Below are 27,500 nucleotides of genomic sequence, written 5' to 3' on the forward strand. Positions count from 1 at the left end.
TCCAGGGGTGAGAGGAGCGACCCCCGATTCCCAACAAATTACGAGCGAGCTAAATTAACCCTTTAAGAGAAGCAAGATGGCGTCTCAAGGCGAGCGGGAGCCGGGGGTATTAGGTATGTGTCGTCATGTAGGATCCATGGCCCAGGTCGGTTCTTTTTATAATTATAACCCCACCACTAACTGTGGTCAGTGGGAGCGGCTTGAGCACGAACTTTGCCGGCAAACGGAGTCGCACAATGGCAGCGCGATCGCACCTCAGTGCAGCACGGAGCGGGCTGATATTAATGGCACAGCACGAGGCGTGAGCTCCCAGTCACCGGTTCAAGGCACGTGGTCACGGCATGTGCCATGGCAGGCGTGGCAGGATGACTATGCGAGCATTGGCAGGCTTCAGGCACAATTGGGGGATGTCTTGGAAAAGGTGAAGCGTTATGAAGAATATATCGAGGAGGTGCAACGTGGAGTGGACGAGTCACAACGGCACGCAGACGCGCTTCAGAAAAATTACGTGTACGGGGGGACACAGCGATTGGACGATTTACTGGAACGAATTCGGTGGCAAAAACATGACTTGGCCAATAGAGTCGACAAATTACGTGGGAAAAAGAATTTGGTAGTGTTTTATACCCGTCAGTTGGAATATGCGAAGAGCAAACTGAACAAAAGAATAGAGGAACAGCAGATTGGTATCTCCCAGGAAAGGAAACAATGGGAGGAAGAATGGAAAACCGAGCTCGAAAAGAAACAAAAGGAGCACGACTTGGAAGTAAAACAATTAATGGAAAAATTATTGGAGCAAGCAAGGCGGTTCAAAGAACTGGAGGAGAGAGTGAGGGAAATACAGTTGGAAGAGAAAAAATGTGAACACGATGGGGAGTTGGAACAATTGAAGGAAGAGATAAGAACAGGCAATCAGGAAAGAGAAAGCCTAGAATGGAAGATAAAAAGAGGAGAGAGACAGCTCGAGGAAAGGGCGGAGGAATTGCTGGAAAAGTCAGAACAGTTCGAAGAACTGCAGGGAGAATTGAGGGAGGAAGGAGAAAGGAAAACAAAGCTTGAAAAGGAAAAACGCGAACAAGATGGGGAATTGGAACTACTGAAGCGAGAGGTAAGGGCAAGCCAGTTTAAAAGAGAAATCCTGGAGGGGGAGATTAGAATGGGAAAGGAATGGCAGAAAAAACTAAATGAATCCTGTAAAAAAGGGACGAATTGAGGAGGGAAGCGGTGGAAAGAAGAGATGAAATGAGTGAAGAAGCACGCAAATTGAGAAAGGAATTGGAAAAGAAAGCTTCTGATTTACAGAAACACCAAAACAAAGAGAGGGAATTACAAAACGAGTTGAGGATGGTGAGAGAAGAAAGAACGACAGCAGAGAATGAAACGTTAAGGAACCACACTGAGCAGATTTAACAATTAGAAGCCAAAGCAAAGTCGGAGTGTGCGGAGATGAGAAAGGAATTGGAAAAGAAAGTTTCTGAGTTACAGAAACACCAAAACAAAGAGAGGGAATTACAAAACGAGTTGAGGATGGTGAGAGAAGAAAGAACGACAACGGAAAATGAAACGTTAAGAAACCACACTGTACAGATCGAACAGCTGGAAGCGAAGGCCAGATTAAAGAATGAGGAACAATAAAGAGTACTGAAAGAACAAGGAATGAGACAGGAGAAGGAAATCAGCCAACTGAAGGAAACCACGAAATTGCAGAATGAGATGCAAGAAAGAGTAATGATGGAAGAACGAATCAGACAGGAGAAGGAAGTCAGCCAACTGAAAGAAATAACGAGATTGCAGAATGAGGAACAAGAAAGGGTACTGAAAGAACAAGGAATGAGACAGGAGAAGGAAATCAGCCAACTGAAGGAAACCACGAGATTGCAGAATGAGATGCAAAAAAGAGTAATGAAGGAAGAACAAATAAGACAGGAGAAGGAAATCAGCCAACTGAAGGAAACCACGAGATTGCAGAATGAGATGCAAAAAAGAGTAATGAAGGAAGAACAAATCAGACAGGAGAAGGAAGTCAGCCAACTGAAAGAAATAATGAGATTGCAGAATGAGGAACAAGGGAGACAGTGGAATAGGAAATACAAAGAACAAGGAATGAGACAGGAGAAAGAAATCCATCAATTGAAGGAAACTATGAGATTGCAGAACGAGGAACAAGAGAGACAGTGGAATAAAAAACTGAAAGAGTATGAATTTGAAACTGAACGACAAAAGGAAAAAAATAGGTTGGAATACGAGGAGAAGTTGAAGGAGCAAGGAATGAAGCAGGAAGGAGAAATCAGGAGATTGAAGGACACAAGGAGATTGGAGAGGGAAGAACGAGAGGAACAATGGAATAGAAAACAAAAAGAACATGAATCTGAGGTTGACCAATTGAAAGAAAAGCTGAGGCTGGAGTACGAGGAGATAGACAAAGAACAGCGAATGAAACACAAAATGGAGATGAACCAAATGAAGAAAACCATGAAACTGGATAAGGAAAGACAGGAGAGGAAACGAGGAAGAGTAATTAGACAGCAGCAAATGAAACACAAAAAGGAGATTAACCAAATGAAGAAAACCATGAAACTGGAGAAGGAAGGACAGGAGAGGAAACGAGGAAGAGTAGTGAGAGAACAGCGAATGAAACACAGGAAAGAAATGAGCCAATTGAAAGAAACAATGAGATTGGAAAACAAAGAGCAGGAGGAACAGTGGGAGAGAAAACAACAACTATATGAGTGTGAAATTGAACAACTAAAACGGAGAGCGAAACTGGAGTCAACGGAGATCCAGGAGCTGCGGAGGGAGAACGAACAGCTAATGGGGCTCAGAGAGAAAGAACGACTCAGATGGGAAGGAAAAAGGAACCAGGAAGAGACAGAAATAAGGAACAAGGAGAGAAAATGTATAGAGACACGGGAGACAAGAGACGAGGTGAAAGGAATTGCGAGGGAGAGAAAAGAACAATTAATACGGAAAGCAAGGATGAGGAACGCGGAGATCGTGAAAGAGCAAGGAGTGAAAAACAAGGAAGGACGGGAGCGACTTAAAGAGAAAGCAAGGTTGACCTACATAAAGATAAGGGAAAGACGCCAGAAAGAAGCGGAGACTAATAGACAGGAGGGGACAACAGAAACTTATAAATGTATAGAGACACGGGAGACAGAAAAAATAGAGGAGAGACTGCATGAATTGGACAAGGTTAGAGACGAACACACACACACGGAGGTAGTGGAGGACGATGAGGTTGAGCTGGCGGACCGTGCAGGGGCCCAGTGCGAGCAGCGGGATAGCCTCCTCCAGGAACGAGGGGAGGGAGTATGCCCCCTTGAGGCGAGTCACGACCAGGTGAGTTCGGTCGTGCTTTGCGAGGTTGAGGGGACGGGTGCTGTGGACAGGTGCACGGAGAGCTTGGGGGGTATAGAGGCCCCGGAGACCCTTGTGGGGACACGAATCCCCAGTGTGGTTGTCCCTGTGTGTGTGGTGCAAGGTGTGAGTGCGTCCCCGTGTGTGGAAGCAACCCCGTGTGTGAGTGGTGTGGTGGCGATGGTGCCAGAGTACGTGCTTCCCAGCACGCCGTGTGTGGAAGAGGCCGTGTGTGTGGATGAAACGGCCAGTGTGGATGAGGCACCGCGGTTGAGTGCCCCCGCGTGTATGAGTGGGGCACGGTGTGTGGATGAGGCACCGCGGGTGAGTGCCCCCGCATGCGTGAGTGAACGGCTGTGTGGAAGGCCGCGAGTGAATGGAGCACCACGTGTGAGTGGTATGGTTTATGCAAGGGAGACCGTGTGTGTGAGAGAGCGGTATGTGAGGGAGATGTCGGTTGGCATGCGGGAGCACGCAGCCGCGTCTCCCGGTGTGAATGTAATGGTGAGGTGTGTTAGCGTCGTAACACGCGGGAGTGCGTGTGTGGAATGGAGGCGAGGACGGCGACATGAGAAGAAAGAAAGCCGAGTAGCGGCTGTAGTTGTTTCGGGGACCGTGCCGGGTTCACCCAGCAGTGAGCACGAGGTCCGTGCTGTGCAACGCACGAGGCAACCACGTGCTCGCTTGCGAGAGTGAAGTCCCGGTCCGGAAAAGCACGCGGTGGATTTGCCGATCCCGCGGACGGACAAAGTTTAGGCAGGACTACGGATTTGGACCGGACGGGTTCTCCACGCGATCGTGTGTGTTAAGCTCCAACGGGCAAAGCACATGTGTTCGCGTGGGGAACCCCTCGAGACGTGGGGCTTGTATTTTTTTTTTATGCGCACGGTGACGTCATGGCTGCACGTGGGGTTGGAATCCGGCAGAAGGGGAATCCCTGCCGGATGGTGCCGTCCAAGGAGGGACGAGGTACACGTGCAGCTGCATGGCGTCACGGGCAGGTGCAAAGTGCGCGAGTTTCCGCGCAGGTGCTGCGCATGGAAAAAAAAAAAAAAGCAAGCCTCACTTCCGGGTGCACAGGATTCCTGGGCAAGGGGTGGAAGACCCCCTTACCGGGGCACAGGATGGAAACTAGTTAGGGGGAAGGGTTAGCTTAGTTAGACCGACTCCATGGGGCAGGGGTAAGTCCTCATGGAGTCCGTGGAATGGATTAGGTAGAGGGATTTAGTGAGCTTTAGGTTGGGAAATAAAATGATTTATTTGGAGACAGTGACAGACAGTGAATGTGTAGAGTTGACGTAGTTTAGCTACGTAGTGTTAAATGGAACGTGCTATAGTATAAGGGACGACGTGGGAGCACGAGTTAGTTAGGGGATGTAGTTTGAAGGATGGCAGAGTTCAGTGGTGTGTGTGTTGAAAAGTTGTGAGGTGAGTACATGATGAGTGAGTGAGGCCAGCAGGTCTGTGTGTATGGAGCGAATGGGGAATGCATGGTGCGATGAGTGATTGGGGGGAGGAGTGACTCCCGCCCAAGGGACCCCGGGGTCAGAGTAAAGTGAGTTAGCTGGGTTAATCAAATTGAAAAATGGAGGTCGTTGTGTTGTTGGTGTGAATGTAGGCTCGAAACCCATTTGGAGGGGTGCAGGAGCCCTGTTGACGGGCTGGGAGCGTGGCTGCGAAAAGTGAGTATCGCTGAGTGGGTACCCCGGGCACCAGGCTAGTCGGCCGTGGTAGGCCAAGGGCCCATGGGGGGCCGGGATAGCGTAGTGGGCACGGGTGCGCCTGCTTGGTGCGGGGGCCCAGGGCGCCGTTAGCAGCATGGGCAGTGTTGTGGGCACGGGTGACCCTCGGAAAGGGGCCTGGGAAGCCAGCCTGCCACGTGTGCGTTTCAGGGGAGGTGCCATGGGGGGCACTCCCCGGTGTTAGGGAGCTGGTAGGCTCGGAGGCAGTGTAGTGCCCGGGGGTGCCATCGTGGGAGATTCGGCAGAGGGTCGTGCCTGCCAGAGGGAGCCACGTGTCCCAGCCATGAGACCGTGTGAGGGCACGGAGAGAAAATTGGGGGGCGAGGCCCGAAATTGTGAGGACACCAACACAGGCGACGGGAATCTGGGTTATTAGAACCAATAGTTTAAGCGAGAGGCGCTTGTTGAAAGCCCCGGGGTAGTTTAACAGTTAAATGGTTAGGGTAGATAGGAAGTGTACCCCTCCGCACCATCCATCCCCTCGCTCTCGTTGTGGGCCGCTGGACCCACTTTGGGTTAGATCGCTGAACTCTGGGGAGGCCATTCTGAGGCTTCGTTGGGCCTCGACACAGGACGCTAGCTCTCCCTTATTCCCCTCCGGGAAGGGAACGTAGGGGTTGGGAGTAGGCTCGGTGACAGGATAGGTTAGCCGAACAAGGACGATAAAGGGGGTTAGGGGACGATTTATAGTGGGGAAGTAATAATAATAAAAAAATAAGTTGGGGCTAAATTGGGGTTTGACAAATTAAGGGAGTGGGTATGTACAGTGACAGGCAAAGGCAATAGGTGGGAGGGAGACAGGTAGGTATGTCCGAGCCCGCCTTCCAAGTGGCCAGCACCACCGCACTCCCTCCACCAACCTCCACGGAACGGCAAAGGCTGGCCAACTTCATCGGCAGCTGTTGTTTTGCTGCGAGGCCTGTGCCGGCTGGATCGTCTGCAGCTGCTGTGCTGCAAGGCCCGTGCCGGCCCACTTCATCTGCCGGCTGGCTGTTTTTCTTCAAGGCCTGTGCCGGCCAGTTCATCTGCCGGCTGTGTTTGCCTGCAGCGGCCTTCTGCGGGCTGTGTTTGCCTGCTGCCTTTGCCATGCCATGCCCACTGCCCCTGTTCACCCCCCCCGTTCAATTCTTGCTTGCCCCCCTGTTCATAGCCATGTGCGCCAGGATCAAGGCAACAGTTTGCAAGCTGCGAGAACTGCCCTATTGGCAGCTACAACACGGGCCTGCAATGGCGGCCCGTGCACCGTGTTTGCATCCATCCATCCATCCGTTGTGTTCATTGCGTGTGCCACTTGAACTGGCACGGAGACTACGTTTGTGCAGCCCATGCACCGTTGTGGTTCACTGCATTCAGTTCATCCATTCATCCATCCATTCGTTGTGTTCATTGCGTGTGCCACTTGAGCTGGCACGGAGACTACGTTTGTGCAGCCCATGCACCGTTGTGGTTCACTGCGTTCAGTTCAAAAGGGAAGGCCTTGGACTTCCCTGAAATGGAGCAGCCGGCCACGTTCCCTGTCACCTGCATTGTTTTGAGCCAGAGACTGCATGCGAGCAGCCTGGCTCCCTGTTAACTGCTTTCTTTTTGCAGAGTTCATTGATCCTGGGCCATGGTTTAGTGTAAAATTTGTAAGTTAAGGTAAGATGTACTGTAAATATGAGTGCGCCCCCGGCATGTCTGTCTTAGCGCCGGCAATTTTATTTAAGTCGGTCCGTGTGAGTGGGTTTGTTTAGTTAGTTACTCAGCCCTCAGGTTATTTATTTTGGGGACACGAATACCATGAATGTCGCACTCAGGGATCCGTAGGTAAAACGTACTAGGGGAGAACTACACATGATGGCACACGAAAATTTGACGACTCGGGACGAGTCTGTAAAAAGGGGAGGGGGTAGTGTTGTGGTTGATGAAATTCACAAACCACCATTCAGGTCCCTTAGGTGAGATATCTCGGTAAGTATATGTGTAGTTAGGCCCAAACCCGTTGTCTAGAGGGAATAAATGTCAATCAGTCGGGCTGCGACTCTTCAGGATAGCCGTTTTTCTTTTACTATCTTTATTTTGGACCAGCCGCCATTACTACCACCACCAAGCACGTCCCACAACGCCGCTTCACAACAACCACCTACCACAACGCCGCTTCGCAACAACAACCACCAACCACAACGCCGCTTCACACCAACCACCAACCACAACGCCGCTTCACAACAACAACCACCAACCACAACGCCGCTTCACAACAACAGCCATGACCTTTACCGTCACAACTCGCCACCGTCGAATCGCCACCATTCTCGCGCCACTTGTGGGCGCCGATATTGGACTCGTGTAGGGCGCGCACCGAGCAGCGTGTTCAAAAACATCACGGACTTTCCACAGAAAACGGATCAAAAACGACTCACGCCCACTTTTGTTCCGTCCAATCGGTGAGCGAGGGGCGATTTGGCCCCGCCTCCAGGGCGTTGGAGGGCGGTCGCTATATGCAAATACATGGATCAAAAAGCATTCACGCCCACTTTTCCTTGGGCCAATGGGGAGCCAGTTAGAGAGGTGAAGGGTCGGAGGCAGAGGGTCAAGGGTGAAAGAGCAAAGCCACGGGGCTTATAAAAACGGCTGCGTTCGTCAGTCAAGTTGAGTTCAGTTGGAAGTTGAGTGGAGTGTGCGGAGTTCAAGAGAGTCGTCGGTGGAGCTGGAAAGAAGTGGTACTAGTCAGAGTGAAGAGGACGGAGCTGTGGAGAGGTGACGGCGGCGAAGGCGGACGAGGGGGTGCTCGCGTCGGTGCCGGGAGCTGCACAGGGAGAGGCCAGCAACGCGACCGAGGTGGAGGAGGAGACGCTCGCCGCGGGACCCGAGACAGGGTGACATCCTCCTTCCCCCGAGCATCAGCAACCCCCTCCTGTTTCCCCCCGCGCTGAGATAGTGCGACAAAGGGGGCCCCCTTCCCACCCCCTACCAGACACTGTCCGCGAGGCCCGCGGAGTTGAGGCGCCACCGCCGCTCTGCGTCTCATCATCAGACGGGTAGGCCCGACCCGGTCTCGGCCCCAGGCCCGCCTCATCCTTGAGGGTGGTTCTCTTTTCTTTTGCTTTGGGAATATGTGTTGTCGGCGCCGTCTGTGAAGTAAAATTGTATAAGTGTTGCCGTGTGCCCGGTAGTCGGATAGATCTGCATTGTTGCATTTGCTTTTTGTGTAATATTGCATTGTCTTCTTCTTTTACATGTGCTTTTGGTGGAATTGTATATGTGTGCTTTCCGTTCATCGCGAAATAAATGTGCTTATTGTTGAACTGTTTTCCCGCTTCGCTTCGTCTTTTCTTTCATTGAATCTCCATCTTGGTTCACGTAAAGGGTTGGTCGTGGGCTAAAACGTCCGATAATTAATCGAACCGTCGAGGCCGACGAATAACACCGCTCGGTTAGCCCGATAGTACGGAACGGGTCGCTTAAAGTGGCCCGTGTCCGAAGTCGACCTGCGGCGAGGTGCGATCGCCCGGTCTACCCTCCGTGTGGGTACTTAGGTAGGTCGAATTTGGCGAGCAACCCTATCCCACGCGGGGGCCGATTGGCACGATCGTGGTGAGACCGAAAGGTCCACCCGTGACTGGTTCCCGGCGTTAGTCCGAGAGGGTCATGACTGGATTGTCCGTCCGGTGGGCGACGTGCCGCGATTCGAGTTACGTGGCCGTCCGCACGCCGGCGGGCGCGAATCCGCAACAATATATACATATACATACATATACATACATATACATACATATACATACATATATATATATATATATATATATATATACATATATACATATACATATATACATATATATATATATATATACATATATACATATATACATATACATATATATATATATACACATATACATATATATATATATATATATACATACATATATATATATATATATATATATATATATACATACATATATATATATATACATACATATATATATATATATATATATATACATATATATATATATATATATATATATATATACATATATATATATATATATATATATATATACATATATATATATATATATATATATATATATATATATATATATATATATATATATACATATATATACATATACATATATATATATATATATATATATACATATATATACACATATACATATACATATATACATATATATACATATACATATACATATATATATATATATATATATATATATATATATATACATATACATACACACACATACATATATATTCACTTTCATATATATGTATGTGTGTGGAATATACATATATACTTTCATATATATGTATATTCCACTCTCACTTTCATTCCACTCCAGCATGTAGTAGACCTCCCTCACCCAAATCAGAAAGCGTTGTACCTACATAGTACGACTCCGAATCCGCATGCCCAGTTGAGGGGCGTAGTGACCCCCTGCGGGGGGAGGAGGGTTGACCCTTTGTACTTTGTTCCCTTGGGACAGGAGGAATGTGAGGTTAGGGAAGGAATTTGGAATTTGTTCATGGTGCCGGCAATTGCTCGCCTACTCTTTGCGAAGGACCCCGTATGGATCGTCAATGTCCATCAACTAATGCTGGTAGCTGGGATGACCAGCTTAATGTCCATCCGAGGGATGGCACACACAATGAATCACCCTACATGTGAAACACCAGGATGACAGTTTATAGATGGGTCGGGATTCAAACCCAGGTTAGACAGCTTAGAAGCGGGTGTGCGTACCTCTTGCCTCGACCATCCTGCCAGCCCTGTTGTTACATGGGGAAGTGGAATATTATAAATACCTACAAGGGTGATTGTTCAGTTAAAATTATTGTAAAAGGACTGTGCATGAAATGATTTGAGATCTGCTGTAAAATCAAAAAAGTAGAAATACAAGTCGCGGTACATTCAAAGTACACCGCCCCCGTGCCAAATAAATAAATAACAAATCCTCCAGTGTGGTTCCCCGGCTGAAGGCGCAGGGCGATGCCCCCTTGCAGCACATGGAGTCAGAATTGAGAGGGAACAGTGCACAATAATTAATTAATTACATCATTTAAATACATAAATAATGATCATAAAATAATTAATTTCTCAATCAATTGACCAATAGCAGACCTAAACCACCACCGTTTCATCTAAATCTGTAACTTTTTGAAAATTCATTAATCAATTGAATAATCAATAAATCAAAAATACCCTTTCTAGCCAAATCACTTGGTCACTGTTGTGTCCAAATAGCAGCTTCCGCGCTCAAAATATGCCTGAGATATTGCCCAGATGAGAAAGAAACTATGCAGTTCATAAATCAATAATAATTTCATAATTAATCAATTAATTAATAAAAAAATAAAAATTTTGCCAAAGCACATCTTCACTCTTGTCCCCAAATTTCAACTTCCGAGCTCAAAGGATGGCTGAGATATCACCCAGAAAGCAAGAAAGAAAATCATTGATTAATCAATAAATCAAAAATACTCTTTATATCTAAATCACTTGGTCACAGTCATGTCCAAATATCAGATTCCAAGCTCAAAAGGTGCCTGAGATATTGCCAGGATGAGAAAGAAAATAAATAAGTAATTAATAAATCGATAATAATGAAGTAATTAATCAAATAATTGATTGATCAAAAAAATTAAAAAACAACGTTTTTGCCAAAACACATCTTCATTTTTGTCCCCAAATTTCAGCTTCCAAACTCAAAGGATGGCTGAAATATCGCCCGGACAAACAAACAAACAAGAAAGAAACGGAGTAAAAACTGAGTACTCCCTTCAGTGGCCGGCGATGGCGTCTATGCATCGCCAAGACATGGAATTGGGAAGAGGCAGTATACAACAACAGGTACCACCACTCATTGCCATTGATGTTGGGCAATGTATATACTGATCATTTTTCACAATATAGACATTCAATTTCATCTCCAACAGTAAACTTAAATAATGCAGAATTTAATATATTTTTTTTCTTTACCAAAGAGACAGTGAGAAGGAGCTGGAATTATTCCTTGTTGTTCAACCACGGAAATGAAAATACGTGACGTGTCATTGTCTCTGTACCTTCTGATGGCTGTGTTCCAACATCCTGCAAGATCATAAATGTGCACTGAGATTCATCAAACATTCGATTGGGGGGAAAAATGACATGAGGCAAAAACAACAACAACAATTTGTGCTTCCATTTCTTGAATTACCAAATATTTTGTCAAAATTCTATGTAGTTTCAGAATACTTTTGGAACCCAAAATGCTTAAACAAAAAAACAATGTACAACTGTGCTGTTTCAGACAATCCATTAATTGTGTTACCTTAAAAGTAGTGATGCAGGTTCAAGTCACCACAATGTTGGAGAATGATAACTTTACGATTCCCATCACTTTGAGAGTGATAACTTTATGATTTGTGATGGAGGACTGCTTATTTCCTTCATAACTGTTCATATTCTGGGTGTGAAACAGCATGTTTCTCTACATTCTTCAGTATTTCACAATTATTTAAATTACTGTTGGACTCCGACATTCGTGGGGGATACATTCCTGAAAAATGCTGCGAATGTCGAATGCACGAATGTCGGGGCATTGTTTCATTGGGAAAAGGGGGATAGGTTCACAGCGGTTCGTAATTCAAAAGGGAAAATCAGAAATCCTGTGGAAAACTGCGAACACATGAAGCGCAGGGCCTTGACTGAAGAGGCAGGTCAGAAAAAACACGAATACGTGAATCACAGGGCCGTGACTGCAGAGGCAGGTTAGAAAACCCTGAATATGTGAAGCATTGGTCCGTGAATGTAGAGGCAGGTCAGAAAAACCGTGAATACATGAAGCATTGGTCCGTGAATGTAGAGGCAGGTTAGAAAAACCATGAATACGTGAAGCATTGGTCCGTGAATGTAGAGGCAGGTCAGAAAAAACGTGAATACATGAAGCATTGGTCCGTGAATGTAGAGGCAGGTCAGAAAAACCGTGAATACGTGAAGCATTGGTTCGTGAATGTAGAGGCAGGTCAGAAAAACCATGAATACATGAAGCATTGGTTCGTGAATGTAGAGGCAGGTCAGAAAAACCGTGAATACGTGAAGCATTGGTTCGTGAATGTAGAGGCAGGTCAGAAAAACCGTGAATACATGAAGCATTGGTCCGTGAATGTAGAAGCAGGTCAGAAAAACCGTGAATACGTGAAGCATTGGTCCGTGAATGTAGAGGCAGGTCAGAAAAACCGTGAATACGTGAAGCATTGGTCCGTGAATGTAGAGGCAGGTCAGAAAAACCATGAATACGCGAAGCATTGGTCCGCGAATGTAGAAGCAGGTCAGAAAAACCGTGAATACGTGAAGCACAGTGCCGTGACTGTAGAAGCAGGTCAGAAAAACCATGAATACGCGAAGCACAGTGCCGTGACTGCAGAGGCAGGTCAGAAAAACCATGAATATGCGAAGCACAGTGCCGTGACTGAAGAAGCAGGTCAGAAAAACCGTGAATACGTGAAGCACAGTGCCGTGACTCCAGAGGCAGGTCAGAAAAACCGTGAATACGCAAAGCACAGTGCCGTGACTCTAGAGGAAGGTCAGAAAAACCGTGAATACGCGAAGCATTGGTCCGCGAATGTAGAAGCAGGTCAGAAAAACCGTGAATACGTGAAGCACAGTGCCGTGACTGTAGAGGCAGGTCAGAAAAACCGTGAATATGCGAAGCACAGTGCCGTGACTGAAGAAGCAGGTCAGAAAAACCGTGAATACGTGAAGCACAGTGCCGTGACTGTAGAAGCAGGTCAGAAAAACCGTGAATACGCGAAGCACAGGGCCGTGACTGTAGAGGCAAGTCAGAAAAACCCTGAATACGCGAAGCATTGGTCCGCGAATGTAGAAGCAGGTCAGAAAAACCGTGAATACGTGAAGCACAGTGCCGTGACTGTAGAAGCAGGTCAGAAAAACCGTGAATACGTGAAGCACAGTGCCGTGACTGTAGAGGCAAGTCAGAAAAACCCTAAATACGCGAAGCATTGGTCCGCGAATGTAGAAGCAGGTCAGAAAAACCGTGAATACGTGAAGCACAGTGCCGTGACTGTAGAAGCAGGTCAGAAAAACCGTGAATACGTGAAGCACAGGGCCGTGACTGCAAAGGCAGGTTAGAAAAACCCTGAATACGTGAAGCATTGGTCCGTGAATGTAGAGGCAGGTCAGAAAAACCGTGAATACGTGAAGCATTGGTCCGTGAATGTAGAGGCAGGTCAGAAAAACCGTGAATACATGAAGCATTGGTCCGTGAATGTAGAGGCAGGTCAGAAAAACCGTGAATACGTGAAGCACAGTGCCGTGACTGTAGAAGTAGGTCAGAAAAACCGTGAATACGTGAAGCATTGGTCCGTGAATGTAGAAGTAGGTCAGAAAAACCGTGAATACGTGAAGCATTGGTCCGTGAATGTAGAAGCAGGTCAGAAAAACCGTGAATACGTGAAGCACAGTGCCGTGACTGTAAAGGCAGGTCAGAAAAACCGTGAATACGCGAAGCACAGGGCCTTGACTGTAGAGGCAGGTTAGAAAAACCATGAATACACGAAGCACAGAGCCACGGACGTAGAAGCAGGTCATATTTTATGAACCACAAATACACAGGGTCCGTCCGTGAATAGCGAAACCGTGACTGTCAGTCAGTTCACAGAATCGTGAATAGCGGAATCGTGAATGTCAGGGTCCGACTATATTTTAAATTAAATTATATATTCGGTCAAACACAAATGTGACTGCTTCTTTAATGTTCACAATTATTCCCACATTCTTGTGGCCTTGACATGAGGAAGTTTGGCCCAAGTGTTTCATAAACCGGCTGGCCAGGCCTGACATTCGATTCAGGTTCGGACTGGAATTTCTTTTGGTTGTATACACTGTCACGGCTCGTATAAGAGCTAACACGCAGAACACATAACGAGGAGAGCAGGAGACAAGAGGGGTGAGAAAGGGAAGGACAAAACAGTCGGGAGTAGAGACATGAGGAGATCTGTGGAAGAGAGAGAGAGGGATGGGGCACGGTGCACTGGGTAAACAAGATGGACACGACAGGGACTTTCAGGAAGGAAGGCAATTTGAAGGAAGTGGGTTTGGGGTGGATTAACGGGGGTAAAAAAGATCGTGTTTTTTTTTTGGATGGGGGAAGATATGAGATGGTGGTGAACAGCAGTTTTGAAGACCTGGAGGGAAGAGTGGGATTGAAGAGAGCATGGGAGTTTGTTCCAGAAGCGGGAAAAAAGAATGAAAGAGTAAAGCTGAGCAGTGATTCTTGGAAATGGTGTCGGCAATAGCTCGCTTACGCCACGTGAAAGACACCACTTATACTGATTGGCTTATAGGACAAGACTTGTAATTAAAAGGATCTTGAGGTTTCCAATTCATCAATCTCTTTTTTAATTTATAAAATCTTGTTTTTTTTAATTAAATTTTAGCTTACTACAAACTTCATTTTGTTTGTGGGACAAGGTCGAAACAACTGTGCCAAAAAATAATTGTTATCTGTGAATGAATTATTTCCCCAGGACTGCCTGCTGTATTTAGTTATTTATTTATTTGCAGGAGGCCAACCTTTTGGAAAAATGCCATTCTTGCAAGGTACGACCATGAGGTTGTAATGTAATTACTGGTGGAAAGTTAAGGTGATCTACGGCATTGGGGTAAATGTTGGCAGCAAGTGCAATGTCATATTAGCTATCGGTTGAAAAAAGTTATTTGTAGGCTGCCAGACTGTGCCAGAACCAGTAGTTTCCAACCACTTGTCGTAATTACAAGTTTTTACTGTCTGAGTTTCCATTCATGCTAATACATCTGACTAAATCACTTTAACAATTAGACCCACCTCAGTGTTGCCAGTGCTCGCTTCATCTTCAACTTCAATTGCTTCTTGGCTTGTTTCCCCACTCTTCTCCTCTTCCAGAACGTCTTCTGCCAATTCCGTGTCATTTTCTTCTTTATCATCCTCATCTTCTTCTTGTTCAGCATCTGCAACTAAACATCATTCAATAACCATCAAGCAAACATTTTTCAAGAAGTTGTAGCATTTGAAAAAGTAATTTAATGCTGCAAATTAAAATAAAAGAATTATAAAGGTGTGCAGGTGAGACAAAATAATCTCCAATGAAAAAATAAGATAATGCAGAAAAAGGTAATTAAACTTATGCGGTCTGCCGGTTATTCTTTCCGCCACCGAAGGTTGATGGAGGTTGTATTTTCACCTTTGTCACTCTTGTTACTTACGAAATCTAAAGATTTCGTAAGTACATTGATGACTTCCGTCCTCTGTTTGTGTGTTTGTTTGTTTGTAGGCATGATAACTCGAGAACAGAAGAAGCTACCAATGTCAAATTACACCACATGATTCAGGAGGGTGATGGCTAGTGCTGATTAGATTTTGATCAAAATCGGTCAAAGGTCAAGGTCACAGTGAGGTCAAACATAATTCTGTAAATTCATGTGGAGAAATGGAGTATTTTTGCTTCGGTCGACGTTACGAGTTCGTTTTAACTTCGATTTTAATTTTGTCTTCGGTTTTTGCGATCGCTTAGGACGCTTAAAACTCGGCTGTCGAAATTCTAGTAAAAATCGGATGTTTTGGAGACGTTTTAAGATTGTATAAAAAATATTTCACTCGCCGTGTCACGGCTCGTCACATGGTGCAGCGCGCTCGAGCAGAGGCGTCGTTGAGTCACGTAAAGGTTTTGCGTGTGGGCACTGACGGTGTTTTCGATAAAGATGGTGTTTAAAAGTCATTTTTTTATCCCAATAAAGGTTATCGTGGCATGCCTGACTCGCTAAGCCGTCAGATTATGTAAAGATTGTTGGTGGATGGCCGAATATTATGGTTTTGTGACTAATAAAATAATATTAAATAATTGTTTGGAGAAATGGAGATTTTTGCTTCGGTCGACGTTACGATTTTTGATGGTTTGGTACAGAATCATCGTAGAAACTTCTGGTTTGCGTCGCTACCCTCTCAAGAGACAGCTTTTATTAGACAAGGTCAGAGGTCAAGTTGACGATTTCGTAAGTACCAGTCTATGACTGCTTGTTTGTTTGTTTGTGAACAGGATATCTCAAAAAGTTGTTGACGGATTCGGACGAAATTTGGGAGAGAGCTTGGATACGTGACATGGAAGAAATGATTATATTTTGGTGATTATCCGAATCCGGATCTGGATCCGAGAATTTTTAAAGTGATTTTTCACCATGGAGAGATTGGGCCAAGAACGACATATAGCAGGATATCTCAAAATGTAATGGACGGATTTGGACAAAACATGGAGGATGAGTTGGTTAGGTGACGAGAACAAGCCGAATAAATTTTAGTTCAGGCCCGAATCCAGATATAGCCTATTAGTGGGATACAAACCGTTAACTAATCAGCTTGGTGGAGGTGTGCAATCTACCGAATGCCCTTCTAGTTTCTACTGCAACGCTATTACACATTACATCTAGATTCTAGACCAATAGCAAGATCCACCAACACATATAATACACAAATGCAAACTATGATCAGATATATTGTTACTGTTTTGGAAATGTATCCCGAAGAGAGAGGATTTACGTACACGTAGAGCTTCCCAGAATGAGTTATTTCATTAGTTTATGTGTGAGATAGACCTTTGCCCTTTGTCCAGGAGTTTGGATGGGAAATGCATCGAGGTTAGTCTGTGTATTCCTGATGTGATCTTCTCTTTCTCTTCCTGCTTTTGAATCTCCTCAATCCACCAACAATCTACTTCACAAAACCTAAATTCAACAATCCCTCCCTCCTTAATCCTGTCGGTCTTTCTTTCAACCCCGCGGTCGGTTTATTCTCGTCATTTGGTCCATATCCATCTCGACATCCATTCATCGAACTTCATCATTTTATTATTCACCACCAACCATCCATCCCTCATAATTAGAAACAATTAATCCTGTGGACTGGCCGAATTACTTTCCCACATTCTTGCTCCCTGCACTCCTACATTCGTCACACTGGACAACGCTTCTCACACATACTGTATGCACAATACAAAGGAATATTTGCGTGCGAGGGAAAGGGCAGAAGCGCTTCCTCGCTGCACCCGTGCCGAGAGGGGTAGGGCGGGGGCACCATTGGTCATCTCCCCAGAATGATGCGGGTTTTTCCACTTCCAGCATTGCACCCCACACCCGTCGGACGCGGACCGATAGGAAAGGGCCACATGGGGTCGAAGGATGCTCACATGACCAAAGGTGGACATGTACACCATATTTACATGACTGTAAGGTACATATGCAAATGTTTCTTTTGAAAAAGTCAATAAACAATGCTTGTGAATGCAAGGCACACCTTCATTTAAAGTTCACACAAAGTTCAACTGGAAACTCTTGAATAAGATGTCAGAAAAGAAAAGCAAATTTGATATAATTATCTGTGCGGCACAATGTTTTCGTCTGCAGCAATGCTCTCCTCACTATCACAGTTACTTTCCTCACACTGTCCACACTATTAAGGATAATTAATTAGGTGAGAGCCGATTGTTTGTTCCCTTCGATTACAGGCGAGAGATGTGATTAGAGTTGCTACGCTACTATTTATTTCACTATCCTCCTTGGCTGCTCATACAAAATAGAATCTTCTGTTCCTTTGAGAACCTTGGCAATGAAGCACCACTTAAAAGTTGATGTTATTCTTTTGCACTTAACACAACACCAGGTTGACACAATCCATTGGCACACTTCCGACATGCTTGCTTTCCTTATTTTTCCATTTGGTGTAATCACATGATTATGCGTAGCAAGCCACTCAGTAAAAGCAGAATCCACACCCTGTTTGAAGGGTTCATTCAACCCACATCAACAGGTTGCAGCTGTGTTGGCAACCCACCGACAATCACTTTCAATTTAAATCCCAAAAAATTATGCTTTCTTCGATTCACATTTTCTCTAACGAAGTCCAAAACAATTGCACAAAATAACATGGCATATATAGGGTATCAGAATAGTTGAAAAATAAGAGATAAACGAGGCAAGTGGTGAATCATTCCTTTTTATTCTTTTTTTAATATCATCTAAGCTTCTAAAGGCCCGGTCACACCTTGACGTTTTAGCCAACGTATGCCGATTTTTGATTTTTTTTTCTAAAACGCTGGCACACGTTGAATACGTTATGGGTAAGTTTTGATAACATTGAGAGCACGCTGAAAAACACTGCCATACGTCGTTGTACGCTGGCTTTAAACGTTGTACTTTTTGGTTGTCCTCAAATTTTTTCATGCTTGAAATTTCACGACGTATGCCGGCGTATGACTCACACGTTCCGCTACGCTGGCCACAAGTTGTATGCACGGTCTGCGATCGTTGACAGATGTCAACACATGCTACTTGTAAGTTAATCATAAGTTGAGACACGCCGAGGTAATGTTTAGCATACCCAAAACTTATTTCTAACCTATCGATTAACGTGTTGTTGGCACGTTACGCGATCGTTGCCACACATCGACAGACGTTACTTTTAAGTTACTCATAGGCTGAAAGACGTCGGTATAATGGATCGTCCTTGCGTCAGCATCCACGGCCACGGCCAGGACACTTATTTGCAGCATTCTTCAAACTTTTCTTCGGCATGACGAGGATGTTCACACTTCGATGTCTAGCTTGGCTATGATTCCAATTGTCCATTGGCAACGTCTATTTAAAATAGTCGAGTTTGAGCATTTTAACACGTTCAGAAGAAACGCTTCAAATTTCCAAACCCCAGCGTCAAAAAACAAAGGCGAGCGACAGCAATTTAAATCGTTCATTGTAAACAATGAAAATAGCTGAGTGGTACCGTTTAAAAGTCGTTGAGTGTAAAAAAATCAAATTGTTGAGCGCAAGCGTCTACTTTCAATAGTGGGGTTTGAGCGATTTAGCACGTTCAATAGAAACGATTAAAATTTCCGAGCGCCAGCGTCAAAAAACAAAGGCGAGTGACAGCAATTTAAATCGTTCATTGTAAACAATGAAAATAGCTGAGTGGTACCGTTTAAAAGTCGTTGAGTGTAAAAAAAATCCAATTGTTGAGCGCAAGCGTCTACTTTCAATAGTGGAGATGCAGCCATTTAAATCGTTGAGTGGCAGCCTATGAATAGCAAACCCCACGTCACCGGCAAAGATAAACTGCCGCACGATATGGATAAGTTAGGCTATCGTTGGGCATAGTTTGTGAACGCCGGCTTCACGATAATTATTCGTTGGTATATCGTATCTATAAGTAATCAAAGCGCTCTATGCACGTTATTAGTTCATTGTGCATTTGTCCAACCCGTTATGAATAGACCTAAATCGTAAAAACAAGCTATAGCTCATTGTTGAAAAAGCCCCATAAAAAATTAGCCGCGAAGAACTTCGAACAATGGTGAAAAGATGTCTCCTACCCATGGACATGCAGACGCAAGGACGATCCATCATAACCCACACCCTCCCCCTCACACTCACCTACTACTGCCAACATGAACAAACTACTACTAATACTAATACTAATACTGATACTGTTATTGCTGACATGGGCATCGACTCAAAAAGGACTCGAAAACACTGTTGGGTTCCCCTTTTATGAACACCATTTTTATATACCAATTCCTAAAACCGCTGGGAACACGTCTTTATATGGCAGTTGTAAGCTGGAAACACGTTCATTTATTTTTTTTGTCGACCGGAAGACGTCATTGGAATACGTCTACATACGTCGATGTGTGTTGGGACTACGTAAAGAATTGGTTCAAACCACGTCAAACATAAGTTAGAAATAAGTTTTGCGTAAAAAAGACATTACCGCGACGTGTTTCGACTTATGAGTAACTTATAAGTAGCCTTTTTGGACGTGTGTAAGCGTCCACATATCGTGTGTAAAACTTATCCCCATCGCATGCGGAATGTGTGTCATACGCCGAGTACGTCGTAAAATTTTGAACATGTTTAAAATTTCTTGACGTACTCTACTTACTACGACGTATGATAGCGTACTTTAGCGTTCTACTCACGTATACCAAACTTACTCATACCGTATTTGACGTGCCCCAACGTTTTAGACACATTTTTCTTCGGTCGGCATACGCTGGCAAGATCGCCAAGGTGTGACCGCGATGTTGTCACTTCCATTTCTACGGCAGTTATGATTCGAATCGTTGTGCGTCAGCCTTTTAATAGGCTACGTCACGACATCGTCGGCGATGCGTGCAACGCGCTATGCCTAAGTTAGACTATCGTTGGGCATCGGTTGTGTAGGCCGACAACAGGTTCAGCATTCGTTGGTATAAGTTATCTATAACACAACGAAACGTTCTGTGTCCATTACCAATGCATTATACATAAGACCAAGTCGCTATGAATACGTCCGTATCTTTAAAAAAAAAACATCAAAAGTTCAACATAAGCCAGCGTTTTACATACATTTTAATACATTGCCATCGCTGGCTAAAACGTCAAGGTGTGACCGGGCCTTAAGGCTTGTGACGGAGCTGCCACACACACATGGACATACAGCCGAACATAGTGACACAACACAAGACTGTTAGAAAAGACAAACACAGCCACTGAGCTTGGGGGAAGTGCCATCGCTTCCTGGGATAATCTGGGTACCAGCAATGTCACAACAATGGTGCCACTTTTCTCACCACACTCAGCAGGGCATTTCCTAAGGAAGAATTTCCTCCTTCCCATGGATGCCAACCAATGGAGATTATTGTCCATGCTCTTAACCTTTCAAATGCTTAAAAGTCAAGCAAGGAAGCAGCACATGCCATTTTAAAAGTCTTTGGTATGCCCGGACCAGGATTTGAACCACCGACCTCCCAGACTCAGAGCGGATGATCCAACCATTAGTGCCATTTGACTCATTATTCTGATCACGTGGGTGATCACCTGTTCTCTTCTTCCATTTGTCCCTTGGTGCACTCCTCACTTGTCTCTGTCTGTCTAACTATTTATTTCACTTTCACCAAGACTGTAGGACAATCCTTATTCAATTATGGTAAATTTCTTAAAACTCTCAGTATAGATAGAGTGAAGGACATTTTGGAAACTGACTGTGCATGTTCGTCTTCACCTTTTTTATATGGTCCTTGTGGACACGTAGTTTCTGGGGATTTGAATATAATTCGTAAAAGTGAAATTAGGGATCTGATGAAAATGGGAGCCAAATATAGGGAACCAGTCACTCAACCTTGGAGCTGCATTAGGTCTTCATTTTGGATTCTGTCTCAAATTTTGTTAGCAAAATGTGCACCAAGTTTAAGTTATCTGTAAACAGTTTGAATGCATGGTTTAACAGAGTTGTGGAAGTCCTGGATAATAGGATTAAGTTTTTTATTTAGTAGTTGGGGCTTGCTTTCACTGGGTCGGTCTAAACCAGTATTGAACAAGCCGAGTGTTCGTAAAAAAACATTCGGGATCTCCATGATAGCTACCTAATAGCTCCAGCAGAAAAGGCTGCTAATAATTTTGTTGTGGTTTGTGAAAAGTTTTATGTAGAGGTTTTATTAAGAGTGAGGCATTGATACGGTTACTTTCACCAGTATAGGAAATAGTACAAGAAGTATGTTCCTTGTCATAAGTCGCTCCAAGATATTATCTCTGAGCATCAGGAAGTTTTAGTTAATAACTCGATGACCCGTGAACCCGTTGGGTTCCCGTTGTGACAGTGGTTGATAAAAAAAATCATTTCAAAAAAGAAAAAAAAAGATAGCTCCAGCAAACTATACCGCTGAGGTTGTTTGCATTAATCAAATAATCCCGAAGAGTACTTGACTGAATCGGGAATTGATTTTTTAATACTTTTTTCGTTGCCCGATTTGAATGAAACTTGATACTGCACACCGCAGGAGAATGGTAAGGTGGGCCGAAAATTTTTGCGCTATCGTGTACCGTTTTGGCTGTATTTCGGGAACATACATATATACATACATACAAGATGAGAGTTTTAGTAATATATAGATTTCAGTATTATATGTAAAGAGGTAAATCTTTGTATTCCTCGACTTTTCTGGATCCCGAAGCTTCATAAGAACCCGTACAAGTATAGGTTTATAGCGGGTGCCAGGCATTGTTCCACCAAAGTTATCAGTTATAGTTAACTCAGGATTACAAGTTGTTAGAGAACAGTTCAGTAAATATTATTTAGTAATTGAGAAGAATTCTGGTATTAACACTTTCTGGAACATTAATTCTACTTTGGAGTTCTTATTTAGAATTAGATGCTTCAATATCAAGTCAGTTGAAGTTTTAGATTCTTTTATTTTTAACTTTATGTGCAAACATGGATTTAGTACTTGTGAGAGATTCACTCTTCAAAGTGATTGACAAGGTTTTTAGATCCTCGTGGAGGATCTCTAAGTCTTACGCATGTTGTTGTTCTTCTGCTTCTTCTTGTGGACTTTTTTGTTTCACAGCCTACAGTTTTCATTGAAACTTCCTGAAACTTGGTGTATAAATGTAAAAATACCCTGCACAGACAGTAACCATCTCCGAGTTTGAAAATTCCTCCTAGAAAAAAGTTATGACGTCAAAATATCTCCGCTAATGGAAACCGCCTAAAAAAATTATCTCCGAAACTAGGCAAGCTTTTTAAATTCTGTTTGCGGGAATCGAACAGGGCATTAGCAGAGATGAATTACTGCACATATGATACATCACTATGACGTCATATCAATTTTTATGACGTCATTCCTATTTTTTGACATTTTTTGTTTCACAACCCAGAGTTTTCATCGGATCTTCGTAAAACTTGCCATGTATATGCAGAAAGCCCACACGCAGGCAGTAACCATCTCCGGTTTTGGAAATTCTTCGTAGAAAAAAAGTTGACGTCATAATATCGCTGCTAATGGAAATCGCCTATACCATTATCTCCGAAACTAGGCAAGCTGTTTGAATTTTGTTTGCGGGAATCAAGCCGGGCATTAGCACAGATAAACCAGTATTGAACCAGTATTCATCACAAACCGGATACATCACAATGACGTCATATTCGTTTTTATGACGTCATCATTAAGTGGACGAGGATCTTAGCTCATTTGAGCTTGTTAACTCTATCAATAAGTTTTTATGTGTCAGGTTTGATAAAGCATTCTTTTCTAAAAAAGAAATACTCAATTTTCATTGTTTTGATAAGCAGAAGTTTAAGGATACTGTTAATTTTATTTTATACTTTTGTGTCTTTTTGTGGGATAATGTTTGAACAGGTTAAGGGTATTCCCATGGGTGGGAATTGCAGCCCCTGACTCGTGGATATTTTTCTTATTTTCTGTGAATTTTCATTGTTGCAGAAACTGATGAAGGAGAAAAAAAAATTAGGATTTGCTGAAATATAATCTCATACATGTCGTTATATCAATGATATTTGTGCGGTTAACTATAATTTTTTGATATGCAGCTTCACAAGATTTATCCAGATAGCCTGATTGCAAACAGAGTGGTAATGATTGCACAGTTGCTGCATATCTGGATGTGTTGGTTAGAGTTGGACAGAATGGTGTTAGTACAAGTGTATATCATAAAGTTGATGATTTCAGTTTCCCTGTAGTCTTGTCAACCTTTCCAGGTAGCTACCAATTAAAATGGGTTACAATGTCTTTTCATCTCAGCTACTTAGAGTTGCAAGAATTTGTTCAGCAAAGGATGATTTTGTGGAATGTGCTGACAAGGTTTTTTCCATCATGTGAAACAGAGGATATTTGGCTGATTGTTTGATCAGGTCTTGTGAGAATGTCTTTAGACTCCATCACCTTTTATTTAAGTTTGGTTGGTCTTCATGTAAATAAGTTCCTTTTGCATTGCATTTGATATAATGATAATGAATTAATTATGTTAGCGAAGTAAATTCCTTAATTAATATTATTGGTTAAATATATCAACATATATATATATATATATATATATATATATATATATATATATATATATATATATATATATATATATATATATATATATATATATATATATATATATATATATATATACTGTTATGTTTGTGGGGTAGATGGAGGAATTTCATTGGAAAGATAGGATTGTATTGAGTTGCTTGGCCCGTGGACGTGTAGGAGACATCTCGATGTAAACTAAGTTGGGACAATTATAATTGTTGATTTTCTGTTTAATCAATCATTATTTATTTAATTTGCTTGCATCCGTGTATCTGTTGTGGGTCGTGTGCAACCCCTGTGGCTCTCTTTTGCTGCGCAATTTCTTTTCTGCGCACGCCATAATCTCGGAGAATCTCGGCTGTAAGCCTTCAACCGAGAACTGTTTAGCCATCCATCCAGGTAGGGGCTAACCCTCTGGACACGCCAATTATAGATGTATTAAATTAAGGAGGTATTTCGATGAAAAAAATTAAAATAAACTAGAACGGGCACTCGTAGAGCGCATACCTTCGCCGCAGCCACTAGTTACCTTTGTATTAAGTTGTCCACAACGCATCTCAATACAAATATGCATTTTGTGACCCGCATGACCTTTGACCCACAACCGCTACCTCGGGTGACAATAGTACTATACCTTGTGTCATTTCAGAAGATGGGGAATTGAACACTGAACAATTTGGAGTTAATTTGATGTAAATCGGAAACATATTAACCGTTTTCGTCATGAAAAAACGATGTTGACCTTTTTGTGACCTTGACCTTTGATCCGATCGCTCCCAAAATCTAATGGATTTGTCCTTTCATGATGCCAAACAAATCCAAAACAATTAAAGCCTCTCTGCGTTTTGTTTTTTTGCGTTAAGTTGTCCACAACGCTTTCCGATATAAATGTGAATTTGTGTGACCCCCTTGACCTTTGACCCCCAACCACTGCCTTGGGTGACAAAAGTACTATACCATGTGTCGTATTAGAGGATGGGGAATTTAATTTTGAACATTTTGGAGTTAATTTGCTGTAAATCAAAACAAAATTGACAATTTAATCGCGAAAAAACGATTTTGACTTTTTTGTGACCTTGACCTTTGATCCGATCGCTCCCAAAATCTAATCGATTTGTCCTCTCGTGATGCCAAACACATCCACAAAATTTCATGACAATCTGCGAAGTGGTTTTTGTGTAATGTTGTCCACAATGCTTCCCAATCAAAAACTCCATTTTGGTGACCCCCTTGATCTTTGACTTCCACAGACTAACTCGGGTTGCAAACACTATACTATACGCTATATCAGTGGATCGGGATTTGAATACTGAACATTTTGGACTTAATTTGATGTAAATCGGAACAAAATTGACACTTTAATCGCAAAAAAACGATTTTGACCTTTTTGTGACCTTGACCTTTGATCCGATCGCTCCCAAAAGCTTCGCCTGGCGTCCCTGAGTAACTGCACATCATCTCTGAAAATTTCATGCAAATCGGTCCAGCAGTTTTTGCGCAATGTTGTCCGCACACATATTTACCAATAAATAAATACACAGGGGTCAACATAATACCTTCGTCAAACGAAGTTTGCGAAGGTAATAAAATAAAAAAATATATGAAGAAAAACAATAAATAAATAAATAGACAATTTATGAAATTCATTATAAATAAGCATTAAAATCATTTGTTGGTGGTTGCTAAGATACGCAGTGCAGTATGTTAAAATCGGTTATTAATGACAGTTTGAGTCTATGGTTAGAAGGGGGTGCGGTGTAATGGACATGTTTACAAGGTAAAGAGTTTATTGGTTAATATATTATCATACAAAGTGGTGTATGATGAAACTTATTCATATGTAGCAATACTTTAAATAAAAGTAATAATGAAATAAGTTTGAATAAGGTATTGCGTTGCTGTGTTGACTGACTGTCTGGACACAACTTTTAAGTTGTGGGTCCATTGATGATGAGTAATCTACTGATGTGGACCAGTGACCAGGATTGTGGATCCGCCGTTTTGAGAAGTTCTGGGCTGAAAGGATCGAAACCTCCATGAAAAACGGTGCCCAGCTGATGATCCAGGCAGTTGGGAAATTTACAAGTTAAGGTTATAACTTCAAATAAAATAGCTTTTTAAAGTACCTACCAGTAAAGTGTGTGTGTGTGTGTGTGTGTGTGTGTGTGTGTGTGTGTGTGTGTGTGTGTGTGTGTGTGTGTGTGTGTGTGTGTGTGTGTGTGTGTGTGTGTGTGTGTGTGTGTGATTATGTGTGGTTTCCGTAAAACAAAATAAGTTGTGGCTTATAATCGTGTACATACCGTATATCGAAGATACTGCGAGATAAATAAATAATCTTGAGATATTTTAGCAAATAATCTTGAGACAAATTTTGCGAAACCGGCTTACCACTTTCAAAGTTGAGTTTTCTCAATATTCGCTCTTGCCGTTCGAAATTAGCTGAGAAATGATCCATGTTCTCACAGCCTGCAACAGGTTTCTGGATATGTGAAGCTTTTGATGTTTCAACAACCCTGCAAAGAATAACAAAACATGATCTTTCAATTCATTTTTTTGGGGTGGGGGATAATATTTTAAGTTTTACATGCATCTGTCTCCTTCAAACTATGCAAACACCCAGTAGAGCAGAAATAAGAATGATAAAATATAATACCTTTTGATGAGTTCTTTGGCAGTCTGTGCAGAGATTGGGGGTGGTGGGTGGAGGGGGAGGGGGGGGGCAATAATAAGATTATGAATATGCAGTACATTATGGTGAGATTATGGAAGGACAAACAAACTCCAAATAATAAAAAGAATGATTCAGAAGTAGAGGTACATTCAAAGTACATCGCCACCATGCCAAATAAATAAATAACAAATCCTCCAGCACGCAACATTGCCGAGGTGCCTTCAGCGCCTGGCAATGCCGCCGTGCAGCACATGGAGACGGAAGTACAATAATTCATTGATTAATTGCAGAATTAAAATAAATAAATAAGAATCGTAAAATAATTAATTTCTGAAACAATTAGCTAATAGCATACCTAAACCACCACTGTTTCATCTGAATCTGTAACTTTTTGAAAATTAAGTAATTCTTTGAAAAATGAATATATTTTTCGATTAATTGATTAAACAATAAATCAAAAATACCCTTTGTAGCCAAATCACTTGTTCACCATCATGTCCAAATATCAGATTCCTCGCTCAAAATATGCCTGAGATATTGCCCAGATGAGAAAGAAAATAATGAAGTAATTAATAAATCGATAAGAATTCAGGAATTAGTCAAGTAATTCATTAATCAAGAAAATTGAAAACAATGTTTTTGCCAAAGCAAATCATCACTTTTGTCCCCAAATTTCAGCTTCCTAACTCAAAGGATGGCTGAGATATCGCCCGGACAAACAAGAAAGAAAACAAACGGAGTAAAAACTGAGTTCAGTACGAGTCCCTTCGGCACCCGGCGAGGACGTCATGCATCACCTGGCTATGGAATTGGGAAGGAGCGATGTACAAAGATGC

General features: G+C 43.0%; 1 protein-coding gene across 6 annotated transcripts in view; it reads right to left on the bottom strand.

Annotated features, from left to right (window-relative positions):
• The window catches only part of LOC147034033 (tripartite motif-containing protein 54-like), a 74,636-nt gene that overhangs the window by 7,518 nt on the left and 39,618 nt on the right, over positions 1–27,500 (bottom strand). For 5 of the 6 annotated variants that reach the window (XM_085875559.1, XM_085875552.1, XM_085875543.1 and 2 more), the window contains exons 6-9: positions 26,647–26,669; positions 26,382–26,506; positions 14,960–15,108; positions 11,092–11,202 (exon numbers count right to left, since the gene is read on the bottom strand). In XM_085875559.1, the coding sequence (XP_085731685.1) occupies positions 11,119–11,202; positions 14,960–15,108; positions 26,382–26,506; positions 26,647–26,669 (381 nt within the window). In that variant the 3' untranslated portion in view covers positions 11,092–11,118. The remainder of the gene's footprint in view (positions 1–11,091; positions 11,203–14,959; positions 15,109–26,381; positions 26,507–26,646; positions 26,670–27,500) is intronic. The other variant, XM_085875568.1, reaches the window with a different exon arrangement.

Source organism: Eptatretus burgeri, chromosome 1 (assembly GCF_056783735.1).
Source record: "Eptatretus burgeri isolate ZD-2024b chromosome 1, Ebu_testis_v1, whole genome shotgun sequence".
NCBI lineage: Eukaryota > Metazoa > Chordata > Myxini > Myxiniformes > Myxinidae > Eptatretus > Eptatretus burgeri.